Here is a 26,555-nt window from a genome sequence, read left to right as displayed (position 1 = left end):
TTTAGCTTTTCATGACTCAGTTTATCACCTACAGACCCTTCTTAGATAAATTAGAAAATTAGAAGAAATTATTTATCTCTCCCTCCTTATCTCTTCCCCACTCTCTCTTTCTCAGCCTCTCTTCTCCTCCCCTCTCTCCTTCCCCCCTTTCTCACGGAGCAGCCTTGAGTGGTTAGGCCGAGGGAATAGAGGGGGAAAAGGGATGAAGGGAGGAGTGGGTCATTCAGTGCTTCACTGCTGCAGTGTAATTACTCCTGCTAATCAGAGCACTTTACATCAGTGCTTCTGTTCCTCTTCTCCTCCATCCTCTCACCTCCCTCCTCTCTCCCCCTCCCCTCCTCTCTCCCCCACTCTCCCCCTCGCTCCCATACAGTCTCCTAATACTGTCCCTTTCTGACTCTCTCTACCCCCACTCTCCCTATTAACTCTCACTCTCTATGGAAAGCAGAATGCCAACTTGAATCATTTCATCCGAGGAGAGTGTGTGTGTGTGTGTCTGTGTGCGTGTGTGTGTGTGTGTGTTTACAAGAGGCCTAGGCAGATAGAGATAGGCCGTAATGAGACAGTGGGAGAGTGTTCTCTGATAGATAAAGAGGTCATTGTGCATGTGGTGTGTTTGATAACTGTCCTCCACCCCAACTTGACTGCAAGGAACCAAGGAGGGAATACAGTGCCTTGACTTTTTCCATGTTTTGTTTTGTTACAGCCTGAATTTAAAATGCATTCAATTGAGATGTTTTGTCACTGGCCTACACACAATTCCCCATAATGTCAAAGTGGAATTATGTTTCTATACTTTTTTTGTTGTTGGTCAAATTAATTAAAAATGAAATGCTGAAATGTAGACGTAGTTAACCCCTTTGTTATGGCAAGCCTAAATAAATTCAGGTCTAAAAATATGCTTAACAAGTCACATAAGTTTCATGGACTCACTCTGTTTGCAATACTAGGGTTTAACATGATTTTTGAATGACTACCTCATCTCTGAACCCCACACATACAATTATCTGTAATGTCCCTCAGTTGAGCAGTCTATTTCAAATACAGATTCAACCACAAAGACCAGGGAGGTTTTCGAATGCCGCAAAAAGAAGGGCACCTATTGGAAGATGGGTTAAATATCCCTTTGAGCATGGGGAAGTTATTAACTACAACTAACTCAGTTACAAGGGATTTCAACAAGAGGCCAATGGTGACATTAAAACAGTTATAGAGTTTAATGGCAGTTATAGGAGGAAACTGAGGATGGATCAACAACATTGTAGTTTCTTCACAATATTAACCTAATTGAGGCAGGGTAGCCTAGTGGTTAGAGCGTTGGACTAATAACCGGAAGGTTGCGAGTTCAAACCCCCGAGCTGACAAGGTACAAATCTGTCGTTCTGCCCCTGAACAGGCAGTTAACCCACTGTTCCCAGGCTGTCATTGAAAATAAGAATTTGTTCTTAACTGACTTGCCTGGTTAAATAAAGGTAAAAAAAAGGAGGCCTGTACATAATGCAAATATTCCAAAACATGCATCCTGTTTGCAACAAGTTACTAAAGTAATACTGCAAAGAAATTTACTTTTTTCCCTTAATATAAAGTGTTATGTTTGTGGCAAATTATTACATCACCTGTAACACTCTCCATATTTTCAAGTATAGTGGTGGCTGCATCATGTTATGGGTATTCTTGTAATCAATAAGGACTGGGGAGTTATTCAGGATAAAAAATAAATGGAATGGACTAAGCACAGGCAAAATCCTAGAGGAAACTTCAGTCTGCTTTCCACCAGACATTTGGAGATGAATTTGCCTTTCAGCAGGACAATAAACTAAAACACAAGGCCACATTTACACTAAAGTGGCTTACCAAGAAGACAGTAAATGTTCCTGAGTGGCCTAGTTACAGTTTTGACTTAAATCTACTTGAAGATCTATGGCAAGACCTGAAAATGCTTATTGCTGCGAAGGGTACTTCTACAAAGTATTGACTGAGGGGTGTGAATACTTATGTAAGTGAGAATTTTCTGTATTTCATCTTCTAATACATTTGCAAAAAAATTCAGAAAACATGTTCACTTTGTCATATTGTGTGTCGAGGAAAAAACCTACTTAATCCATTTTGAATTCAGGCTATGACAACAAAATGTGGAGTAAGTCAAGGGGTACGAACACTTTCTGAAGGCATTGTATAGGGTTAACTTTACAATAAAATTTAAAAAAAAACTAAAATGCCAAATAAAATACAATTGAATAGCATTTCTCTATCCTCCTCCACTCCCCCTAATAAACAGTTATTCACCAGCCTGGGCTCATAAAAGCTCAGGGAAGTTTTATTTGTTTCAGAGACGTTTAAATCCATTGAAGCTGAAATAAAAGAGTTAAACCACGACTGCCTTTGGGTAACACGCTTAGCCGACCGAGACAGGCACTGGAGCCGCGGGTTATTTCCCAGTTAACTGCCTTACTTTCTAGATCAGCACAGGGCTGATGCATACATGCAGGTAAGCATGAGATATGAGAGAGAAACAGAGAGAAATAGAATAGGGAGAAAGAGAGAGAAAGATGGCAAGGGGTTCAGAGGAATATAGAAAGAAGGAGAGAAAAAGGAGATACAGCTAGAAGGAGGAAAAGAGAAAGTTTGTGTTGGTGACAGTGAGTGTTGAGTCACTCTGACTCACTGTGATCACCCCAGATTGCCATCCGTAGGGTACCGGATGAAATGGACACGGCTATCAGAACTCACACACACCGTCTCCAAAGGTGTGAATAAATGGTGTGTGTGTGTGTGTGGTCATTGTAGAATTATGTGGCTGACGTAGTCGCTGCATACACTGTATGACTCACACAGTGGAAAAAGTGGAAAGAGGGGAATTTGAAGTGATTGTGGAAATCTCATCTTTGGGATCCTCTTGTTTTATCACCATAATGCTAAACCAACTGTAACTGATTGGTGAATAGAGATGGAAGGAGAAGCGCACTTCCTGAAAGTTCAAGCATGTTCTGTTACACCTGCACTGGGACTGACAGACTGGAAACGTGACTACCATTCCTACTGGCCACACACTTGTGACCTGACCTTGGCCTAAAATAATTCCCTGAAATCGATACCATGCCTTTAAAGGTTGAATTTTATTTTTGTGTCTTGGTGTGACGTGGCTGTGAGCAGGGAGTGTCCAGTGTGGAACGGTATTCTCTACAGTTTCAGTAAACCTATCCCTCCCTACGGACAAAGGAATGTCCTGTCATCGCCAAGGAAACAGCCAGGAGATATCTAAGTTTTAACAAGCTGAAGAATTTAACAAATGTACCCTAAGATTCCCATCAGTGTCCATGGGAAGCGTAAATAAATATGCATTCAATCAATGTGGAGAAAACAAAATGAAAGATAGCCTTGTCAGTAATAAAAAGTAGTGCTGAATTTCGACAGTTCGTTATTATTGTGATGGTCCACTGCTTAACTTTGTGTCAAAATGTCAAGAGACCACATCACTGACCAGGACTGCCATTTCATACTTCACTGTGTTCTTAAAGTTCCATTGCAGCCATTTGTATCTCAATATCAAATCATTTCTGTGTAACGATTAAGTACTTTACAGTGATTGTTTTGAATTAAAATGGTCAAAAAGAAAGAAAAATAGCTTCTTAGCAAAGAGCAATTCCTCAAGTGGGGTGGGGAAAACTGAAAACTAGCTGTTATTGGCAGAGAGGTTTGGAACTCTTTCTTATTTTAACTAATTTACAGCCTGGTGATGTCAAAACTCCATCCCACCAAAACAGGCAGAAATTTCAGGCCGTATTTTCAAAGCTCTTTCACTAAAATGGCATTATCATTTTCACAGTATTATACCAACCTCACTCATAGTGTGGAAATATCCACTCTCCAGCCAGTTTATTAAGTACACCACCATGTTTCACAAAAATGGATCGCTCCTACAGACAGTGAGTCACTTGGGTTAGGGTTAGGCATCGAGGCATTCAGTTCCTGTTCGACTGAATGTTAGAATGGGCATAACGAGTGACCTAAGTGACTTTGAGTCTGGTTTGATCGTCGGTGCCAGGCGCGCCGGATCCAGTATCTCAGAAACAACTGGCCTCCTGGGCTTTTTACGAAGAGAATGGTGCAACAAACACAAAATCCAGTCAACGGCATCCTGTGGGGGACAACGACTTGTGGATAAGCAACGACGAAGGAGAATTACAAGAATTGGGCAAGCTAACAGGCGGGCCACAAACAGACAAATAACGGCGTAGTACAACAGTGGTGTGCAGAACGACATCTCGGGAACGCACAACTTGCCGGTCCTTGTCACGGATGGACTATTGCAGAAAACCACCAAACTGGGTTCCTATCAGTTAAAAACAAGAAGAAGTGGCTCCAGTGGGCACCAACACTGGACAACTGAGGAGTAGAAAAATGTTCCCTGGTCCGGCGAATCCCGGTTCTTGTTGCTTTATGCTGATGGCAGAGTCAGGATTTGACGTAAGCAGCATGAGTCCATGGACCCATCCTGCCTGGTGTCAACAGACCAACATCCCTGTGGAATGTTTCCGACTTTTAGGTCTGACTCGGTGTTTATAAAACACCGTGTTCATAAATCATATTATTTATGGCTGACGAAGCCTGCATGGGGTTCTGTTCTGTTGGGGATTACTCCTTCATATCCACACCACCACAGAGGGAGACCAGGCCCATCTCCACCATCCACCACACTCCCCTCGGGGTGTGGATACTGGCAGACATTCTGTAACTACATCTAATGCTTGAAGCATAACAGTTTTATTACACAACACACACAGTAGGAGTGCGTGACACAGCAGATAACAGGGTAACCACTACAAAGAACATGACTGAGTTGTCCTGTGCTGTATGTACGTTGCCAAGGGAAGCAGAAGCAAGAAGGCCTCTGGGCAGCCATGGTGAATGGTGCTGCTGGCACACTGGAAAATAGCAGTTGTTCATTAATGCAATTAGCGGAGAAACAGAAAGAGAGAGGAAATGGGACAATTTATAAAAATGTCTCCTCTTTAGTGAGTTAAGTCTGATGAAAACCAGACCCCTCCAGTAGCAGAGAGAGAGAGAGAGAGAGAGAGAGAGAGAAAGAGAGAGAGAGTTCCTACTGCTGCCCTCCCAGGCCTGGCCTGCAGCACCAGAGGTTAAGCTGAACACACTGACCCTCTAAAGCCCCTGACTTTGTACTGCGGGTACTCCACATGGTGTGTGTCATGTTATGTACAGAGATCACAGTCATGCTCCCATATAGAGAATAACTTGGAGTGCATCCCCAATGGCACCCTATTCCCTCTATAATAGTGCACTACTTTTGACCAGAGCCCTATGAGTTCTGGTCAAAAGTAATGCACTATGTAGGAAATAGGGTGCCCTTTGGGATGCGACCCTGGTGAGAGAGTCATGATGTGCTGCTGGGCTTGGATTATTATGTGGGTGAGTGACAGTTTTCTCCCATCTCCTCCTCCTCTAGAAGCATTCCCCCTTTTTCTCCAGATAGCATCTGAGCCAGAGCCCATCTGCCTATAAGAACAAGCATTCACATGTGTGCACTGTCACTCAAACATCTGCTTAGGGACATCGTCGTGACTAAACCCAGGCTCAGAACTACTTGAAGAAGGATGTATACAGTTATAGTTTATGACATTTTATTTGTACATTATGGGGAAACGTATCTTTTGGTTTGGTTTTATTTCCCTGGCCCCCATTGTAAATTCCCTTTTTGATATACCGGTGTGCTGACTACAGTACCATGTGCTGGTTCCAAGGAGAATTGATGTAGGTTGCTTAGCCAATGATAATGTATTCCTAAACTGGCTATTATTACTGCTGGTTAAGTGTGTGATTTTTTAAAATAAAACATTCTTACCATAAAACAATGACCTCATACGAAAATGACCCCTTCCTCTCTTATATAATAGCATTCTCTCTGTTTTCCTCTCTTCCTTCACTCTCCTTAGATCCTCTCCTCCCGTCCTACACTTCTCCCACCTTTCCCCTGGACCTGTCTTCCCCCTCTTTCACAGACATCTTCCCACCAGACAGCTCCAGCAGCCCCTCCCCGGGGGGAGAGAGCACCACGGCCCAGCCCAGCCCTCACTTCATCAGACCGGGCTTCAACGAGAACCTCATCCCCATCTACTGCTCCATCCTGGCTGCTGTGGTGGTGGGGCTGGTGGCCTACATCGTCTTCAAAAGGTGACGGGCCATGGAGTGGGAGCATAGACAAAGCAGGGAGATGAGCACAGGTAGAAGCAGCTTCACACAGATATAAGAATATATCACACAGATAGAAGCAGCTATCACACAGATATAAGCAACACAGATAGAAGCAGCTATCACACAGATAGGACCAGAGACAAAGCAGGGAGGATGATACATGTATGCAGACAGTGGGCTCAGGCTGGAGGAGGGAGAGAGAGGGAACTAGGACAGAGAGGTTGACTTGTCAGGGAAGGGGAATGACAGGCAGGATGGTGTTTGAGTGATGTAGCCCATAGCTAAAGAAAGGCAGGGAGCCCGATTGTATGGTGTAATATTCAAGCCTGTTGTGGAATGGCAAGATATTGACCCAGTTACACCACATGATTACACACACACACACACACACACACACACACACACACACACACACACACACACACACACACACACACACACACACACACACACACACACACACAATAATGCATTTCAAAGGTCACACACACAAAGGTCACACATACACACACAAGCATTTGCACACAACACATACACACACACGCCGATTCAAACACACCATGTACCAAGTTAACAAGCTCATCATCAAATCCAGTATGGATTGTAAAGTGCAGTCCAGTTGAAATCCGAGTGGCTACTTCGTCAACACAAACAGTTACGGGGCTACTTTAATATCTGTCTCCTTCCACTGTATAAACAGGTCCAACACGGTCTGTTAAAAGGCCTTGATTGACTGATTGATTAGATTGGATCATTACGACTAGGAGGCTATTCCAGCCAGAAACAACATTACAGTAAAAATGACTGAGGATAAAACCACTATGAAGCCAGAAGGCTTGTTTCCCTGCTGGTCCTTTCTGTTTACTGGAAGACTTTCAGAGATGTTTGATGACTGATCACTCCTCTTCCCTTCCACGTTTCCTGATGACCATCCCAATCACAAAACGTCCATTACTTACATCACATCAATCAAACCACTTCTGGGAACACAGTGTTGTGGGCTTGACTCACTTCTTCTCCGTTCACACCTTCCCAGGTGGAACAGCTGCAAGCAGAACAAACAGCCGGCTAACAACCACCAAGCCACAGCAGCCAATCAAACGGCGACGCCGGAGGGGGAGAAGCTGCACAGCGACAGCGGCATCTCAGTGGACAGCCAGAGTCTGCAGGAGCAGCAGCATGCAGCCCAGGTCCAGACACAGACACACAGACAGGAACAGATAGGTGAGCTCTACAACACACACTGTACACTTAGCTAGATGCTGTAATGGGAGTCTGTATGAGTGTGTGTTCACTTGTTGGGTCTGTATGGAGACTCTATGCTAGCTGGACTAGGCATATACAAGTGAGAGATGAAAGTGGTAACAAAGTGAATTTAGGATACATATTTTATTATTGTACATAGCGAGTCTCAGATATTATCCTGTTGTATGTACATACTTAGATATGACTTTGGAAATGTCACCAAATAAGTCTTAACATGAGGTTATGAAGGTGGGAAGGATGAGTGGTCTACACAATTTACATCTGATATCTGTGTATATCTGTGTATACCAATGTATACCCCTTTACCTATGCTACATGTGACCCAGCATTCGATATTTGGGTGAGAGAGAGAGACAGAAAGACAGAGAGAGAGAGAGAGAGAGAGAGAGAGAGGGAGAGAGAAAAGAGTGGACAGGGTGGTCCAGTATTCGGTGGGAGACAGCACCACTGCCTTGTGGGAAATACATGATGAATGGTCATGAAGGAGGAGAGCAACTTTTTAAACGGAACAAGAAAGTGAAAACAAAAGCAAGAGCTTCAGGAATGTGAAGTGGTCTCTCTATAGAGCCTGGAGCAACCTACCTTCCTTTCATTTAAAAATCCATGGCAGAGACACAGTCAGTCCTCTTATACTGAGGAGAACCATGCTCTACTTACTCCTCTCTCCATCTCTTTAGCTCTTTCAACTTATCTCTCTCTTTCTGTCTCTCTACATATCTACTCTTTCTCCCTCCCTTTCAATCTCCCCTTTTCTTTATCTCTTTCTCTCTCGCTCTCTCTCTCTCTCTCTCTGGAGTCTCAGTGGTGTGGCACAGTTTCTATCCACTCAGAGGAGTGATAGAGAGAGCTTTGTCATCAAAAGGAAGAGAGGAGACCAACTACAGAGTGAAGAGTTTGTGTTTCCAACCTCCTAAGTGCTGAGCCAGAGCCTAAGGGGCCCCACACATCCAGTGACTCAGCATCTCTCTCTATGCAGTCATGATAACTGAGGAAGTTATGAAGTAGTAATGAGGTAGTTCAGAAGACAATTATAAAGTTATGTTCGTGAATCTTGAGTTAACTTATGCACCATTCCCTGATCTGACCCTGGACCTCTGCTGTTTTGGATCTTACCCACAACCTAAATGCATACCCATGCCCATGTGATGTTTGGGAAGCCTGGGAAATGCTGCTATTGTTTTATTTTGGGTTGTGGGAATTCTATTCATTTCCCCCCCACTCAGAAATGCAAAGCCTCAGTATAATGGAGAAAAGGGGGCATCTTTTCCTGGGGATTAGCATGTGATTGGGTCATTGAGTAGATGCCCGCCCCTTTAACCCTTGTCTCTTTGTGTGATTGGCTCATTAGCAGGTGTTGTGTGATGGAGGCCAGGCCCGATCCCCCTGCCTGTTTAAATCTGATCCAGTAACAGTGTTTAATGTCTGCTGATTAGCGTCAGCTCTGTCTTCTGGCGCAGAAGCCATTAAAATACAGTACTGCACACAGCATGCTGTGGGCTGGGCGGCTACTCCACTAGTAAATGGGGATTTGTTAAAATATAAAACACCCAAGGGGGTGAGAATATGTATAATAAATCCATAAAATCATTTGGATTTCCCTTTTCAAATGAACCATATTTTACACATACAGTATGACTGAAAAGCCCACAGCAGTCTTTGTAGACGGTGTCATACCCAGTCAAAACAAGTCCATTAAGATTTCAAGTGAAACATGAAAATCTATAAAAGATAACCTGTGCTTTGATTGACAAGCTCAAAAGGACTCCCCGCATCCCTGCTTTGGGGTAAGAACTCCCAAAAGACTTACAGACATCTATAACATGTCTTCTCTACTCTCCAGTGCAATCTGGTGATCTTTTCAATAGCAATCTGTCTTTTCCCTCTGAGGCCCCTTCCCCTTTACGCTGGAGTATTCCTTCCTAAAGGGGCAGAGGGATGTTTAAAACTTAAATGGGACTCAAACCTCTCACTCATCTCTCTCATCATCGTGCCTCTGTCCTTAATCTAATCCCATTCTCTACCACGGAAACTGTCAATCAAAGTCTGCTCATCCCAGGTTAGAGGGGCAGTGGGCTAAAGCTAGTGTAGTACAATGCTAGTGTAGTAGGAGAGTAGCAAGTGTAGTAGGAAAGTAGCTATTAGGGGTAGGAGAGTAGCTAGTGCAGTATGAGAGTAGCTAGTAAGGTAGAATTGTAGCTATAGAGTAGCTAGTGGAGTAGGAGAGTAGCTAGTGGGGTAGAGGAGTATCTGGTAGGGTAGGAGAGTAGCTAGTGGGGTAGGATAGTAGCTAGTAGGGTAGAAGAGTAGCTATATGGTTAGAAGAGTAGCAAGTTCATTGGGAGAGTAGCTAGTAGGGTAGAATAGTAGCTAGCTAGTGGGGTAGGAGAGTAGCTAGCTAGTGGGATAAGAGAGTAGCTAGTGGGGTAGGAGTGTAGCTAGTGGGGTAGGAGAGTAGCTAGTGGGGTAGGAAAGTATCTAGTAGGGTAGGAGAGTAGCTAGTGGTGTAGAGGAGTAGCTAGTAGGGTAGAAGTGTAGCTAGTAGGGTAGAAGAGTTGCTATATGGTTAGGAGAGTAGCTAGTTCATTGGGAGAGTAGCTAGTAGGGTAGGATAGTAGCTAGCTAGTGGGGTAGGAGAGTAGCTAGCTAGTGGGATAAGAGAGTAGCTAGTGGGGTAGGAGTGTAGCTAGTGGGGTAGGAGAGTAGCTAGTGGAGTAGGAGAGTAGCTAGTGGGGTAGAGGAGTATCTGGTAGGGTAGGAGAACAGCTAGTGGGGTAGGAGATTAGCTAGTAGGGTAGAAGAGTAGCTAGTAGGGTAGAAGAGTAGCTAGTATGGTTAGGAGAGTAGCTAGTTCATTGGGAGAGTAGCTAGTGTAGTAGGAGAGTAGGGTAGTAGGAGAGTAGCTAGAGGGTAGGAGAACAGCTAGTAGCTAGTAGGGTAGAAGAGTAGCTAGTAGGGTAGAAGAGTAGCTATATGGTTAGGAGAGTAGTAGGGGAGTAGGAGAGTAGCTAGCTAGTGGGGTAGGAGAGTAGCTAGCTAGTGGGATAAGAGAGTAGCTAGTGGGAGAGTAGCTAGGTAGGAGTATGTAGGAGAGTAGCTAGTGGGGTGGGAGAGTAGCTAGTAGGGTATAAGAGTAGCTAGATGGTTAGGAGAGTAGCTAGTGCATTGGTAGAGTAGCTAGTAGAGTAGGAGAGTAGCTAGTGTAGTAGGAGAGTAACTAAAGGGGTAGGAGAGTAGCTAGTGGAGTAGGAGAGTAGCTAGTGGGGTAGAGGAGTATCTGGTAGGGTAGGAGAACAGCTAGTGGGGTAGGAGATTAGCTAGTAGGGTAGAAGAGTAGCTAGTAGGGTAGAAGAGTAGCTATATGGTTAGGAGAGTAGCTAGTTCATTGGGAGAGTAGCTAGTGGGGTAGGATAGTAGCTAGCTAGTGGGGTAGGAGAGTAGCTAGCTAGTGGGATAAGAGAGTAGCTAGTGGGGTAGGAGAGTAGCTAGTGGGGTAGGAGAGTATCTAGTAGAGTAGGAGAGTAGCTAGTGGGGTGGGAGAGTAGCTAGTAGGGTATAAGAGTAGCTAGATGGTTAGGAGAGTAGCTAGTGCATTGGTAGAGTAGCTAGTAGAGTAGGAGAGTAGCTAGTGTAGTAGGAGAGTAACTAGAGGGGTAGGAGAGTAGCTAGTAGGATAGAAGAGTAGCTAGATGGGTAGGATAGTAGTTGGTGGGGTAGGAGAGTAGCTAGTGGGGAAGAAGAGTAGCTAGTGTAGTAGAAGAGTAGCTAGTAGAGCAGGAGAGTAGCTAGTGGGGTAGGAGAGTAGTTAGTGCAGTAGAAAGCTGGTGTAGTAGGGAGTAAAGCCCTTTCTGTTGAGGAGGCAGCCCTGGGATGTAGATGAGGTAGACAGCAAGAGCTTTAGAGCAGGACAAATACTGACGTATTGCGTTGTCCAAAGCACTTTGAGACTAAATGAAGAGCTATATAAATGCTAATCCATTATTAGTATTAATCATGAATAAATGTAACATATTGTAGTGAGGACCTCTGTATTGAGTAAAATAGAATAACTTGAGTCTGGATTGAGTCTGTATTGACTCAGTTCTAAAAGAAAGAGGGATGTCAGTGGTGGGAGGGGTACAGTGTGACAATCAGACAGAGAAGCTAGGGCTAGGTCATATTTACATTTTGCATGTACACTTTGGTAATTTAGCAGATGCTCTTATCCAGACAGACTTACAGTCAGTGCATTCAATTAAGGTAGGTAAGACAACCACAAATCACAGTCCCTGTTTAAGCAAAATCCCATCACAGAGAGGATAATCGAATGTGAGGAGGAATGTGAGACGCCTCAAGGTGCCAGAGGCAATGACGTACATGTAACTGCCGGCTGATTGACAGGTGGTGTATGAGGGGTCTGGTTAGGGCTGGTCAGGGCTGGTCAAATGACCCTGGGGCAACAGAAAGTAATCAGCATGTCTCCTGTATTCCATTCTTGCCATTAAGAGGAGAGCAGGTGATTGCCTATTCACTACCGATCTCAATCTCTGTCTTCATCAGCTATTTTTAAAGCTTCGGAGAGGCCTGAAATCAAATCAGCATCGGCTGAACATGCTAATGGAAGATTGACTGTTAGATCGACTATTCTGAACATGCTAATGGTAGATCGACTGTTAGATCGACTATTCTGAACATGCTAATGGAAGATCGACTGTTAGATCGACTATTCTGAACATGCTAATGGTAGATCGACTGTTAGATCGACTATTCTGAACATGCTAATGGAAGATCGACTGTTAGATCGCCTATTCTGAACATGCTAATGGAAGATCGACTGTTAGATCGCCTATTCTGAACATGCTAATGGAAGATCGACTGTTAGATCGCCTATTCTGAACATGCTTATGGAAGATCGACTATTCTGAACATGCTAATGGAAGATCGACTATTCTGAACATGCTAATGGAAGATCGACTGTTAGATCGCCTATTCTGAACATGCTTATGGAAGATCGACTATTCTGAACATGCTAATGGAAGATTGAGTGTTAGATCGCCTATTCTGAACATGCTTATGGAAGATCGACTATTCTGAACATGCTAATGGTAGATCGACTGTTAGATCGACTATTCTGAACATGCTAATGGAAGATCGACTGTTAGATCGCCTATTCTGAACATGCAAATGGAAGATCGACTGTTAGATCGACTATTCTGAACATGCTAATGGTAGATCGACTGTTAGATCGACTATTCTGAACATGCTAATGGAAGATCGACTGTTAGATCGCCTATTCTGAACATGCCCAGTAGAATTTAATCTGATAAAGACTGGTCAATAGCTTAGAAATGGAATGGGTGAAACAGTGGTTCCCATTTAAAGCAACCATTACATTTTCTGTGTCAACAATATTTATCAAGGAAGCCACCAACTGACTCAGTAGGTTTACATTTGCAGTCTAGGGAGGGCTGCATGAACCATTCAAAGTGGAGTTCCTGAAGAGGAACACAAATATTTTGCTGCTATCATGAAAAGACAGAATGATTCAGCAAGACTGCTCAGTGTCTGTCTGCAGTGTCTGTCATGCCTGCAGGATGGCTGTCTAAAAGGGAAGGAGAACAAGTCACAGACTGCATGACGTGCTCTGGAGAGAATCAACATGAGAGCTAAAGGAGAGCCAGAGGAAAAAGGGAGGATTTCAGAAAAAAATGGAATGTGTGTAGAATGAGAGAAGATCGACTGTAGCAGAAGCTCCGCCTCTGTGTGCACCACATACACTTAAACAGGCCTGATGATGTCATAGCGTGGTTGATACAAAAAAAAACCTTTTTGTGAACCTTTAGAATTAGAGCTCTCTTCTGGCTGGCACAGGGGTGCATTGATCAAGACAAGAAAACAACCAGTGAGCTCATAAACCTCTAAAAAACGTATTCCGGAAGGGTTTCCATGGCACCCCTCAATTGATTACAGGTTGAGGGCTTATGGGAAAAGGGGACATTTGTCCCTCTTCCTCACTCCCTGTAGTAATGAGTTCAGTTGGAGGGATTGATGAGTTTGTGACCTCACAAGGCCCCCTACAGGGCAAAGTGTGTCAGAGTGGACACAGCGTCATAGACCGCTGACCACTGATACTGTGTTACTTCATACGACCAGAGAACATCTGCATGTTTCACCACTGATCATATATGTTTTTAACATCTCTCTCTCTCTCTCTCTCTCTCTCTCTCTCAGTGGTGAGGGTGGATGGGGGACCTGACTCACCTCCCCCCCAGGTCTGAGGAAGAGGAGAAGCCGCTGACAGGAAGGAGGAAAAGGAGGAGAGGGGGAAGTGGGGTTGCCATGGAAACCTTGATGTGGGAACGGACATACAGTATAAGAGTACAGACTGAGTGGGCTTCTTGGATACAACAAGGAAGTTGACAACATTATCGCCCCTTTTCACCAAGGGTGGCCACTGGTTTCTGACTGGACTCTTGTCCCAGTATGGACCCTTATTGGACAGACTGGAGCATCAGAGGCTGACCCAGTATCTCTACACAGAACCCAACTCTGCCAGTGTGTCTTTGAACACTAAACCTCTCCGCCAGTACCAACCCTAACACCAACCCTAACACCAACGCCAAACACCAACCCAAACCCTAACTGCAACCCTAACACCAACCGTCTGCCTCAAGTCACTAAAGTTGCAATTTCACTACCACCCATAATCCAAGAAGCATCACTGTGTTAGATATCCTGGTCTCCATCTTTTCTGTCAGCTGCTGTTGACCAATCATTATGAAAAGTGTGTTAGTATGTTATCCCATGAAGGAGTTTCATCCTGTGTCCCCATAAGTTCACTGCCAACTTCCTTTGACCATTTGCTAAAATTATTATTCATCCACCCCCGATTCCCCCCTACTCAATCACATTATCAAATGTTTGTGCCTCAGAGGTAGATAAACTCTCTCTCCCCTCTCTCCACTTGTCTGTACTCTCTCTCTCTCAGCGTGTAACTCTCTGTCCCCTCTCTCCCCTTGTCTGTACTCTCTCTCTCTCAGCGTGTAACTCTCTGTCCCTCTCTCCCCTTGTCTGTACTCTCTCTCTCTCAGCGTGTAACTCTCTGTCCCCTCTCTCCCCTTGTCTGTACTCTCTCTCTCTCAGCGTGTAACTCTCTGTCCCCTCTCCCCCTTGTCTGTACTCTCTCTCTCTCAGCGTGTAACTCTCTGTCCCCTCTCTCCCCTTGTCTGTACTCTCTCTCTCTCAGCGTGTAACTCTCTGTCCCCTCTCTCCCCTTGTCTGTACTCTCTCTCTCAGCGTGTAACTCTCAGTCCCCTCTCTCCCCTTGTCTGTACTCTCTCTCTCTCAGCGTGTAACTCTCTGTCCCCTCTCTCCCCTTGTCTGAACTCTCTCTCAGCGTGTAACTCTCTGTCCCCTCTCTCCCCTTGTCTGTACTCTCTCTCAGCGTGTAACTCTCTGTCCCCTCTCCCCCTTGTCTGTACTCTCTCTCTCTCAGCGTGTAACTCTCTGTCCCCTCTCCCCCTTGTCTGTACTCTCTCTCTCAGCGTGTAACTCTCTGTCCCCTCTATCCCCTTGTCTGTACCCCTTGTCTGTAGTCTGTACTCTCTCAGCGTGTAACTCTCTGCGTCCCTCTGTCCCCTCTCTCCCCTTGTCTGTACTCTCTCTCAGCGTGTAACTCTCTGTCCCCTCTCTCCACTTGTCTGTACTCTCTCTCAGCGTGTAACTCTCTGTCCCCTCTCTCCTGTACCTTGTCTGTACTCTCTCTCTCTGTACTCGCTCTCTCTCAGCGTGTAACTCTCTGTCCCCTCTCTCCACTTGTCTGTACTCTCTCTCTCTCTCTCTCAGCGTGTAACTCTCTGTCCCCTCTCTCCCCTTGTCTGTACTCTCTCTCTCTCAGCGTGTAACTCTCTGTCCCCTCTCTCCCCTTGTCTGTACTCTCTCTCAGCGTGTAACTCTCTGTCCCCTCTCTCCCCTTGTCTGTACTCTCTCTCTCAGCGTGTAACTCTCTGTCCCCTCTCTCCCATTGTCTGTACTCTCTCTCTCAGCGTGTAACTCTCTGTCCCCTCTCTCCCCTTGTCTGTACTCTCTCTCAGCGTGTAACTCTCTGTCCCCTCTCTCCCCTTGTCTGTACTCTCTCTCTCTCAGCGTGTAACTCTCTGTCCCTCTCTCCCCTTGTCTGTACTCTCTCTCAGCGTGTAACTCTCTGTCCCTCTTTCTATCCCTCCATCTGTACCTATCCAATCCTAGTGTGTTCTCAGGGCAAGTCCTGCAGTAGTCTCTCAGTGACTCCGTCACACCTCCAGACTGTCTTCTCAGACCTCAGCAGCAGCCTGTTGTAATCCTCCATGTGATCCTGTCTGATAGTATCCCACTGTTATCTATTCCACACAACTCAGTGGGGGAACGGTTATGCTGCGTTTAGATGGTACGTGGTAGACGGCGTCCGGGTGTCATTGTTTTCAATGAGAGCACGACGGTAAATGCTGTTGAGGTCACGGTAGACGGGACATGCCACCAGAGTTAAAATATTTAAACTTTTGTTGTCTGTCGTAGCGTTGTTTTCTACCAGATGTTGATTTGCACTGTTTGTTTACCAAAATCACCACAGCAACCATACTCGTGCTGGCTTGCTTTCTTCTTGTATGATGGTTTCTGCGTCCCTCGTCTAAATGCAGCATTAGTCGCCCATTTCAACATCTCCTATCCTTTTTCTTACCACGGACACAGACAAGGTGTACAGGGACTGACACATTTGTGTTGTTGTTATACTGTTGCCTCTGATTACTGTGCTCTTCTCATTGGCTGTGGATCATTCCATCATTCCGTCACCGCAACATGATACACCATCCCTCCTCTGTTTTCTGACACACTTGACTCCTTTCCTCCATCCAACATGGACTCCAGGATTCTGTTGGAATGATTCATGCTTTGAATGTAACAGATTCTAGATGTTTCTTTCATGTCTGTTTGTGCCACATCCACCTCTCTTAGTGGTTTGAGTTACAAGGCCTCCTCAGCAGTGCAGCTCCATTACCCCAGGAGCTGTGATATGCAATGTGAGGAGCATTTTTGGACTATTTAACATTCCTGACTCATTGACCTGACGCGTAATGTGATGTCCAACTGCCAAAAATGGAACTGTGACATCATCAGAAAGAGACTCTGCAGTATCAGTATTCGAGGCTGTTCCATAGTAGCCTGACGAGAGTTGTCTAGAAATAGTATACAGAGTTTATATACAGATACTGTATAGTAGGCTATACTCAAGACTCCCCTTAATTATCCATTATATTGTACTTGCTAATGAGTGGAGACATGGGACACTCGTCAGAGACTTCTGTCTCACTGAAATAAACACAAGCACTTGCACACACACACTCACGTGCAGATATGTGTGTGTGCTAAAGAGTGTGCGGTGACGCTAATGTGTCTGCTGCGGTATGGTATGGTAGGGGTATGGGTGTAAACACAGGGGCCATTAGGGAGACATTCCTGACAGGCAGGTATAATTACCTCAGGGTTTCAGGTTCATTTAGCTTCACTCAGTCAGCTGGCTCTCATCTGAATCCCTCTGTTATGTACTGCACAGAGACATACAGAACGCTTTTAAAGTGGCAACAATGTGACATTACCATTACTCACCTCTCATGTGTCTGAGAGAGCAGTGACATTTTACTGTATCACAATAGTGATCTGAAGCATACGCAGCATACTGAACACGCAGTAGGTATTAGATGTTAGCAATGTAGCTACGCTTACTGTAACTGTACTGCTTTGAAGTCCAGGTTTGATTCCCAGGGACATGTGATTACTCAGGGTCCCTTTGGTGTGGTTTGGTGCTTGAATTTAGATGTAGGTAGATAGCAAAGTAGAGATATTAGCAGAGATACTTTTGTGTGTTGTGAGAGAGAGAGCGAGAGAGGGAGAGAGAGAGAGAGAGACAGAGAGAGAGACAGAGAGAGAGACAGAGAGAGAGAGAGACAGAGAGAGAGAGAGAATCTGGCGTAACAAAGTAGTGAGTTTTGAGGCTTTTGAATAGAAAACAGACCAACACACCCACACTATATTCCCCCTGGGGGCCTCCTTGTGACATATCCAGTGGCTTTACACACGCAGTGTTTCACACAATATTATTGACAGCAGTGTGATTCATATTACTCCACCATGGAAGTGCAGTAGGACCCAGTGGACCAACAGATTGGCATAATACCACTGACTGACAGGAGGGATTGTCATCAACGACTAGTGAACAACTGAACCTTTCACTGTGGCTGGCGGCCCCACGGGCCCAATCTAACACTGTGCTGTCTCACAGGTGAATAGAGGTGTCAATATAGAATCTACAGTATGACTCAATCTGTACTGTTCCTCCACAGCAGGGGACACTGGTAGAGTGGATGAAGATAATATAAGAATGTAAAGCTGAATAACGTTACAGACATAAATATGCAAAACATTCAATGTTCTTCTATTGTTTTTGTTATGAATATTATTCTCTTTTTTGAAATCATTATTTTTTGTAAACGGTTTCTTGTTTTAGCACTTATTAGATGTAATAGGCACACTCAAAGACTGTGCTATACAAGTGCCTGTGTACAGAGTCAGGTGTCTTTGAGTTATGTTCAGAAGTTATGTTGTTGTATGATCTGTGTTTTGTTTCATCATTTGAGTGTTAATGAAGGTTTCAGGAAGTATAGGCCATAGGTTAAAACGTACTACTAATGTTGTTGAAATCCATATAGCATCATCTACGTACATGCCATCTGCTGTGGTCCTATTTTACCGACCACAATATACTCTATCTACAGTGCAAAAGTGGCAATATGTGATGAGCATGACCAGTATGTTTTTACATGTTCAGTTTGTCCAGAGGTTGTGGACAGACATGCCATGTATGAGGAGGATTCACTGTGATTCTCTATGGTAATATCCAAGATATAATAAATCCACACAGACATTTCAGACCCCCCCCCCCCCAAAAGCTGAACGTTACATGTACTTACCTACTAGTGTAAAATGCATTGTGTAAATGTGAATTTCTTAGAGTTGTTACAATATATAAATACACTATAAAATTGAAAAAGCAAACAAATGAATTATCTGATAAAATAAAAACAAATGTAATTGCACCTTTGTCAAGTCATTTGTCCTCAATACTGAATGTTAATAATGTAGCAAGTCAGCTGATGGATTCTCATTCCCTACTGTGAATTCATTGTTGCTTGGGATAGAAATATAGTGGACACAATACACTGAAATATGCTTCTTCGCTTAAAACATCTCAAATTGCCAATGTTTAACACGGGTAGTCGGCTATCTCTCCTGGGAAATCCTTGATTACAACAATATTGGACAGCACCCAGTACAAACTCTCCCAACCCTCATGTATAACTGATCTTTTATCAACAGTTACAGGAATAATCTCTGTGGGTTTGTCTCATTGACAGTTTTGGCTTTCTGTATGAAAATACCCAAAAGGTTCCCCTTTAGAATTACCCCCAAAGTATTTCTGAAAAAGGCCTCAAGCTAATGAAAATGTTAAAACCACAAAGTATGGAGCATGTGACCTTAGCCAAACCACAGTTAAAAACAGGACCATATGTGAGGGTTCATTGGACTGTTGGAGCCTAGTTCTCTATTATATTATCATCAGGTAAGCGTGCAATAACATGGAGATGTCTGGTAGATATGGTTCACACACACACACACACACACACACACACACACACACACACACACACACACACACACACACACACACACACACACACACACACACACACATGACATAGTGTGATGAATTGCTGAATCATCAGAATGTGTGGTTGAATCCCAAACCAGCAAACCAGATGGGAGCTAGACACACTACATAGTTTAATTTGATTAGCCAGAACTGTTCAAAAAGAGGCACTAATCAAATGCTGAAATGTATTTTTTTCCTACCTGAACATTAATCAAGAGCATGAGTCAGCTGAAATTGCAAAGAAAGGAACATCGTTAAAGAGAAAAAAAGAACAACCATGAATAAAATGTATGTATGTGGAGATCGGGGGTAAAGCGTTCAGAAATGGGATTGAGGCGATTACATTCAATGTGGATGATGTCATTAATTATACTTACTGTATAAAGCATATGCAAACACTGACCTTCATAAGTCTAACCTCATTCAAATGTTTGGTGTTTTGTTGTTACAGATGTCTCTGTCACGTATGCACGTGTGATTATCCCGCACACCTGTCACCATCGTCTCGCGCACCTGCGTCTCATGACACTCACCTGGACTCCATCACCTCCTTAATTAACTTCCCTATATCTGTCACTCCTCTTGGTTCTTTCCTCAGATGTTATTGACTCTGGTTTCATGTCAGTGAGTTATTTGTGTTACGTGTTTATTGTTTCATGTGTTTATTAAAAGACTCACTCGTTACAGTCTCTTTCCATACACCACTATTTGGAGGCTGGACATGCATGTACAGTGCATTCAAAAGGTCTTCAGACCCCTTCCCCTTTCCCACGTTTTTATACATTACAGCCTTATTCTAAAATGGGTTAAATGCCAAACTGAGCAATCGGAGGAAAAGGGCCTTGGTCAGGGAGGTGACCAAGAACCTGATGGCTACTCTGACAGGGCTACAAAGTTCCTCTGTGGAGATGGGAAAACCTTCCAGAAGGACAACCATCTCTGCAGAACTCCACCAATCAGGACTTTATGGTAGAGTGACCAGATGGAAGCCACTCCTCAGTAAAAAGTACATGACAGCCCGCTTGGAGTTTGCCAAAAGACACCTAAAGACTCTCAGACCATGAGAAACAAGATTCTCTGGTGTGATAAAACCTGAATGTCTGAGTGCCAAGCATTACGTCTGGAAGAAACCTGGCACCATCCCTACGGTGAAGCATGGTGGTGGCAGCATCATGCTGTGGGGATGTTTTTCAGCGGCAGTGACTGGGAGACTAGTCAGGATCGAGGGAAAGATGAATGGAGCAAAGTACAGAAAACAAACTGCTCCAGAGCACTCAGGACCTCAGGCTGGGGTGAAGGTTCACCTTCCAACAGGACAACGACTCTAAGCACACAGCCAAGACACCGCAGGAGTGGCTTTGGGACAAGTCTCTGAATGTCCTTGAGTGGCCCAACCAGAGCCCGGACATGAACCCGAATGAACATCTTTGGAGAGACCTGAAAATAGCTGTGCAGCGATCCTCCCCATCCAACCTGATAGAGTTTGAGAGGATCTGCAGAGAAGAATGGAAGAAACTGGAAGTGTCATATCCAAGAAGACTTGAGGCTGTAATTGCTGCCAAAGGTGCTTCAACAAAGTACTGAGTGTTTGAATACTTATGTAAATTTGATATTTCAGTTATTTATTTATTTCTAAATGTACAAACATTTCTAAAAACATGTTTTTGCTTTGATATTATGGGGTATTGTGTGTGGATTGATGAGGCACATTTTTTTTTATGTTACAGAATAAGGCTGTAACATAACAGAATGTGGAAAAAGTCAAGGGGTCTGAATACTTTCCGAATGCCCTGTATGTTGAGAGTGGATGAATGTGCGTGGGTAGCCTAGTAAAGGATTCCTTTGAAGTGATTGCTTGACAATCAGATGAAGGCATCGTGATTGGTTGTTTGTATGCCACAATGAAAGGTAATACATTTTAAAAGTTAAATGACAATTTTTTACGACTAGGTCTACAGAGATCCTATTGAATTAATAGCAGTTCTATATGGAATTCTATGATTAGGCCCATAGAAAATACACCCCTGCTAACCTGAATGTTGCAGAAACTCTGACTTGGTGTACTGTCTCCTTTATCTCATCCACTGACCATGTTGAATAGCCTGTGAGACATCAGAACTCGTACCACACATTGTTGTCTCTACAGACTCTGGTAAGCAGAGCCTTTGCCTGTTGGAAGCAGTTCAGATTAAGGTCAAGGTGATTGACGAAGGCATCGTATTGCCTGATCGAAGACGACACAGGCGTAGGCCTAGAACAAGGTAGGCACGAGAGAAAGTGATTCACATACACAGAAAAACACTCCCAGAATGTGTTGGCACACGCAGTCAACCCAAAGACAGCTGCAGAGCCACCCTATAGTCTTTCATCCCTTTCTGAACATAGACCACAGATTGGTAGGTAGGACTACTGCTGCACTGAGATCATTATCAAGTCGCTCTGTTTCTGTTCCTGCTGCTGGGTTTTACTGGAGTTTCACAGGTGTTTGTTTACAAGTCTCTGTAGTGGCCTGTGTGGGGAGATGGCTGGAACAGGCTACAGGGCATCATACAACATGTCGGTTTCCTGTCCTCTACTCTCTGGGCTAGTAGAAACTGGTGTTAGAACTTGGTGTTAGAACGCCCATGAGGAAACCATCTGGAACACCACAGCAATTAACACATGAGTAAATCAAACAGCCCCACCCATCCTCCATTCCTCCATCCTCCCACACAGGTGGAGAGGGACCACCCTGTCTGACACTCTGCCTTATGAGAGAGGGAGAGAGAGAATAGGGAAAGAGAGACATATCCCTCCCTGGGATGGAGACCAGCTGTGAGCACCCGACCCTGTAAGTGTCTTGCCCCACTCCCCTCTCAACCCACCCACTCACACACACCCTTACTCATCTATATCCAATTATCTGTTTCCAATGCCACAGTACTAGTGATACTGTTGAGCACTTAAAAGTAATTCACAACCTACAGCATTGCAACACAAATTGTACTCCCTCCCTCCCTCCCTCCCGACCCTATCACACCCCACAAAACTTTCACTCATACAAAAGTCTGGAAATGAGGCCACACACACACACACACACACACATGCAGCCATATATGCACACACGCACAGACACACTCACACATGCAGTCATATATGCACACACGCACAGACACACACACACATGCAGCCATATATGCACACACGCACAGACACACACACACATGCAGCCATATATGCACACACGCACAGACACACTCACACATGCAGCCATATATGCACACACGCACAGACACACTCACACATGCAGCCATATATGCACACACGCACAGACACACACACACACATGCAGCCATATATGTACACACGCACAGACACACACACACACAAATGAGGCAATTGCCCTGTCACTGTTTCTTCATTATATGATTCCTTTCCCATTGTGTTAACCATTGACAACAATGACAGCACCACCCGCCTGTCTATTTGTAACAGTTGCCTTGAAAAGCAACTAATCATATTTCCCAACGGCTGAGTTTAGGTCTGGCTAATTTCACATGGTCTGCAGACATTGGGATGATTTAACTGCAATACGATAATTTGTCTGTAATTTACATACCAGTATCGGACTGATGTCTCATGCCTTAACAAACCATTGTGGTTGGCTGCTAAACACAGACACCTGGTTGTTGATAGTCAGCAGAGCTTTTACAGTAATGGGATACAAGCAGAAAGGATCCGACACAACACTTTGTCTGCATTCATCTCTGCTCTGACACACCTGAGTCTCTGAGAGGTCTCTTCAATCGCTACTTTGTTGATAAGACAAGACAGGATTTATTTCCTTGTAATTATCTCTTCCTGTTGTCCCAGTGGATTTAAGCGTCTATTATATGCACGCGCACACACACGCACGTGCACACACACACACACACACACACACACACACACACACACACACACACACACACACACACACACACACACACACACACACACACACACACACACACACACACACACACAAAACAGATGCTGGCATACACAAACTGATTTTCCAGACAGGAAGGCATACAACGCCATAGACTGGAGTCTGATCCGGTACAGATCAAAAACACTCAGACATTCCAGATAATACCAAGGTGAACGGAACGGGGTAAAATTATATTCCACCATTAGACCAAGCCAAGTCCTGCTTAGCATTGTTGGTATCAGTTACATGAACGTGAGAAAGTGAGGAAGCAGCCTACCTATCCTTCCAAACTCCTAATGCAACAAGGGCTGTGGGCCAAACAAGAGAGGCTTGGTTTCAAAGACTGTAACAGTTGACTTTTGCTCCATACTTTGTCCCCTCATTCAAACCCACCAATTGCTGTCACCAACAATGTACTGTGAGTTTGTTTTTCTCTGCAGGGCTCAGATGCATTTGGCTCTATGCCGTCTGAACACCAAGCATCTCCTACATGCATATGGTGGGTATGTGGGCCCCTGTGTGTATAGCATGTGACTGCATGCAGATGGTGGGTATGTGGGCCCCTGTGTGTATAGCATGTGACTGCATGCAGATGGTGGGTATGTGGGCCCCTGTGTGTATAGCATGTGACTGCATGCAGATGGTGGGTATGTGGGCCCCTGTGTGTATAGCATGTGACTGCATGCAGATGGTGGGTATGTGGGCCCCTGTGTGTATAGCATGTGACTGCATGCAGATGGTGGGTATGTGGGCCCCTGTGTGTATAGCATGTGACTGCATGCAGATGGTGGGTATGTGGGCCCCTGTGTGTATAGCATGTGACTGCATGCAGATGGTGGGTATGTGGGCCCCTGTGTGTATAGCATGTGACTGCATGCAGATGGTGGGTATGTGGGCCCCTGTGTGTATAGCATGTGACTGCATGCAGATGGTGGGTATGTGGGCCCCTGTGTGTATAGCATGTGACTGCATGCAGATGGTGGGTATGTGGGCCCCTGTGTGTATATGCATGTGACTGCATGCAGATGGTGGGTATGTGGGCCCCTGTGTGTATGGCATGTGACTGCATGCAGATGGTGGGTATGTGGGCCCCTGTGTGTATAGCATGTGACTGCATGCAGATGGTGGGTATGTGGGCCCCTGTGTGTATAGCATGTGACTGCATGCAGATGGTGGGTATGTGGGCCCCTGTGTGTATAGCATGTGACTGCATGCAGATGGTGGGTATGTGGGCCCCTGTGTGGATGGCATGTGACTGCATGCAGATGGTGGGTATGTGGGCCCCTGTGTGTATAGCATGTGACTGCATGCAGATGGTGGGTATGTGGGCCCCTGTGTGTATGGCATGTGACTGCATGCAGATGGTGGGTATGTGGGCCCCTGTGTGTATAGCATGTGACTGCATGCAGATGGTGGGTATGTGGGCCCCTGTGTGTATAGCATGTGACTGCATGCAGATGGTGGGTATGTGGGCCCCTGTGTGTATAGCATGTGACTGCATGCAGATGGTGGGTATGTGGGCCCCTGTGTGTATGGCATGTGACTGCATGCAGATGGTGGGTATGTGGGCCCCTGTGTGTATAGCATGTGACTGCATGCAGATGGTGGGTATGTGGGCCCCTGTGTGTATGGCATGTGACTGCATGCAGATGGTGGGTATGTGGGCCCCTGTGTGTATGGCATGTGACTGCATGCAGATGGTGGGTATGTGGGCCCCTGTGTGTTTAGCATGTGACTGCATGCAGATGGTGGGTATGTGGGCCCCTGTGTGTATAGCATGTGACTGCATGCAGATGCTTATGAAGGGACACGTTTTTTTGCATGTTTGGAATACAATCTATATACGTAAATAATAGGGTGTGTGTGTCCATGTATATGTGTGCTCTTGTGTTTATGAATGAATGAGTCACTGCGTCAGTGAGACGGGGATATCTGACAGAGAGCCGGAAGAAAGCAGGGTTGCTATGGATCCTAGGGAAAGCCTGAGGCTGCTGGGTACCCAGGGCACGTCTCCACGTCTCCCTGACTCTGACTCAGGCTGCCAACATGGCTGTCCCTGTGACAGTGAGGAAGAGGATGTAGGCTGCTCTACCCGTACAGTACTGTAATGAGCTAGGGAGTCACTTTAATGATAAATCGCCTGCATGTGTTTGTGCCAAGTCCATTACACTGAGACAATAAAGCACACCTGTCATTCAGCAGCAGTAGTTTTTCTGTATTTCTCTCTCCGCTCATCTCTGAATAAACCATATCAAGGGGAAATCATCACTTTTAACAGTAGTGAATGGGAGACTGCCCAGGGGGGCTACCACGCCCCCACCCCACCCCATCTACACCACCGACAATCCTTAGATGACATGAAAAGAACGAATAAGTCTCACTTTATTTTCTTCATCTCACCAGTCAAGCTGTCTGATAAATGTTTTGTTTTTTTTACTTTTTAAACCAGAAACAGACAAACAAACAATTGCAGCTTTACCCACTTAAAAATGTGGTGCCAGAAACCAACCAGGGAAGTGGGCTACTGTCCAAAACATAAATGGATAAGAAAAGAAAATGAAAAAAGCATATACATTTTTTATAATAATGTGATGTGTCTGACAGGAAGTGAAGTGAAGCAAATGCTAAATGTGTTTTTCTGGGCTTGAATTCATTGGCTTTCATAAACTATTTAAAGGGTTAGTTGGAGTTCTCCATTGTTGCTTTATTTGTATGAAGAGTCAAAACTCATTACATATCATTCTGAGTAGCACAAATATATTTAATCATAGAACAGCTAATAGAACCCTCACATCACATAGATCATTACTCCCCCAGTACAAAGCCATGCTGAAACCACAGTTGACTTTATTGTTCAGGAAATGCCATACAAACAACAGTGATCTCGCAACATGTTGGCGCAGTAACAAGTTGCCCTGAAAAACGGCTGTATTTTCCAGATGAGACCCTCTGTTAAACATTTATAAACGGTTGTCAATGCATGGTAATGAAGAAGACAGCTCCCAAACTAAAATAAAAGTACAGATATAGGATCTTAAATTTAATCACTCTTTTGTTGTTGAGAATTTTCCAGCACAGCAGGAAATGCAAACTTGTAGTGTATTCAAGTTTTTAAAAGGCTTCTAAAGTTAGTAAATTCTGACTTGATTTGCCCTAACGAAAAATGTATCAACGCTTAGAAAAATGCCCATTCATTATAATCCACGTAATAATTCACATTTCCTGTTGCTGCAGGATTATTTTCCTGCCGTAGCAAACTGACTCAAATTAAGATCCTATATCTGTAGGATCATGTTTATGTCTGTGATCAAATGGAAGAATGCAATGAGACATGGAAAGAAAACGTATCAATTACAGTTAGTGCTCTGAGGACACACCAACAGTAAAGTAGATCAACCTCTGGGC

The 26,555-nt window shown here is 44.6% G+C and overlaps 1 protein-coding gene across 1 annotated transcript in view; it reads left to right on the top strand.

The window, feature by feature from the left end:
- The window catches only part of LOC135554468 (tumor necrosis factor receptor superfamily member 16-like), a 47,454-nt gene extending 32,483 nt beyond the window's left edge, over window positions 1–14,971 (top strand). The window contains exons 4-6 of the mRNA XM_064986796.1: window positions 5,955–6,192; window positions 7,250–7,437; window positions 13,687–14,971. Of these exons, the coding sequence (XP_064842868.1) occupies window positions 5,955–6,192; window positions 7,250–7,437; window positions 13,687–13,733 (473 nt within the window). The 3' untranslated portion in view covers window positions 13,734–14,971. The remainder of the gene's footprint in view (window positions 1–5,954; window positions 6,193–7,249; window positions 7,438–13,686) is intronic.
- The last annotated feature ends 11,584 nt before the right edge of the window (window positions 14,972–26,555 follow it).

Source organism: Oncorhynchus masou, chromosome 14, assembly GCF_036934945.1.
Source record: "Oncorhynchus masou masou isolate Uvic2021 chromosome 14, UVic_Omas_1.1, whole genome shotgun sequence".
Taxonomy (NCBI): domain Eukaryota; kingdom Metazoa; phylum Chordata; class Actinopteri; order Salmoniformes; family Salmonidae; genus Oncorhynchus; species Oncorhynchus masou.
This window is presented reverse-complemented; position numbering and strand designations above follow the sequence as displayed.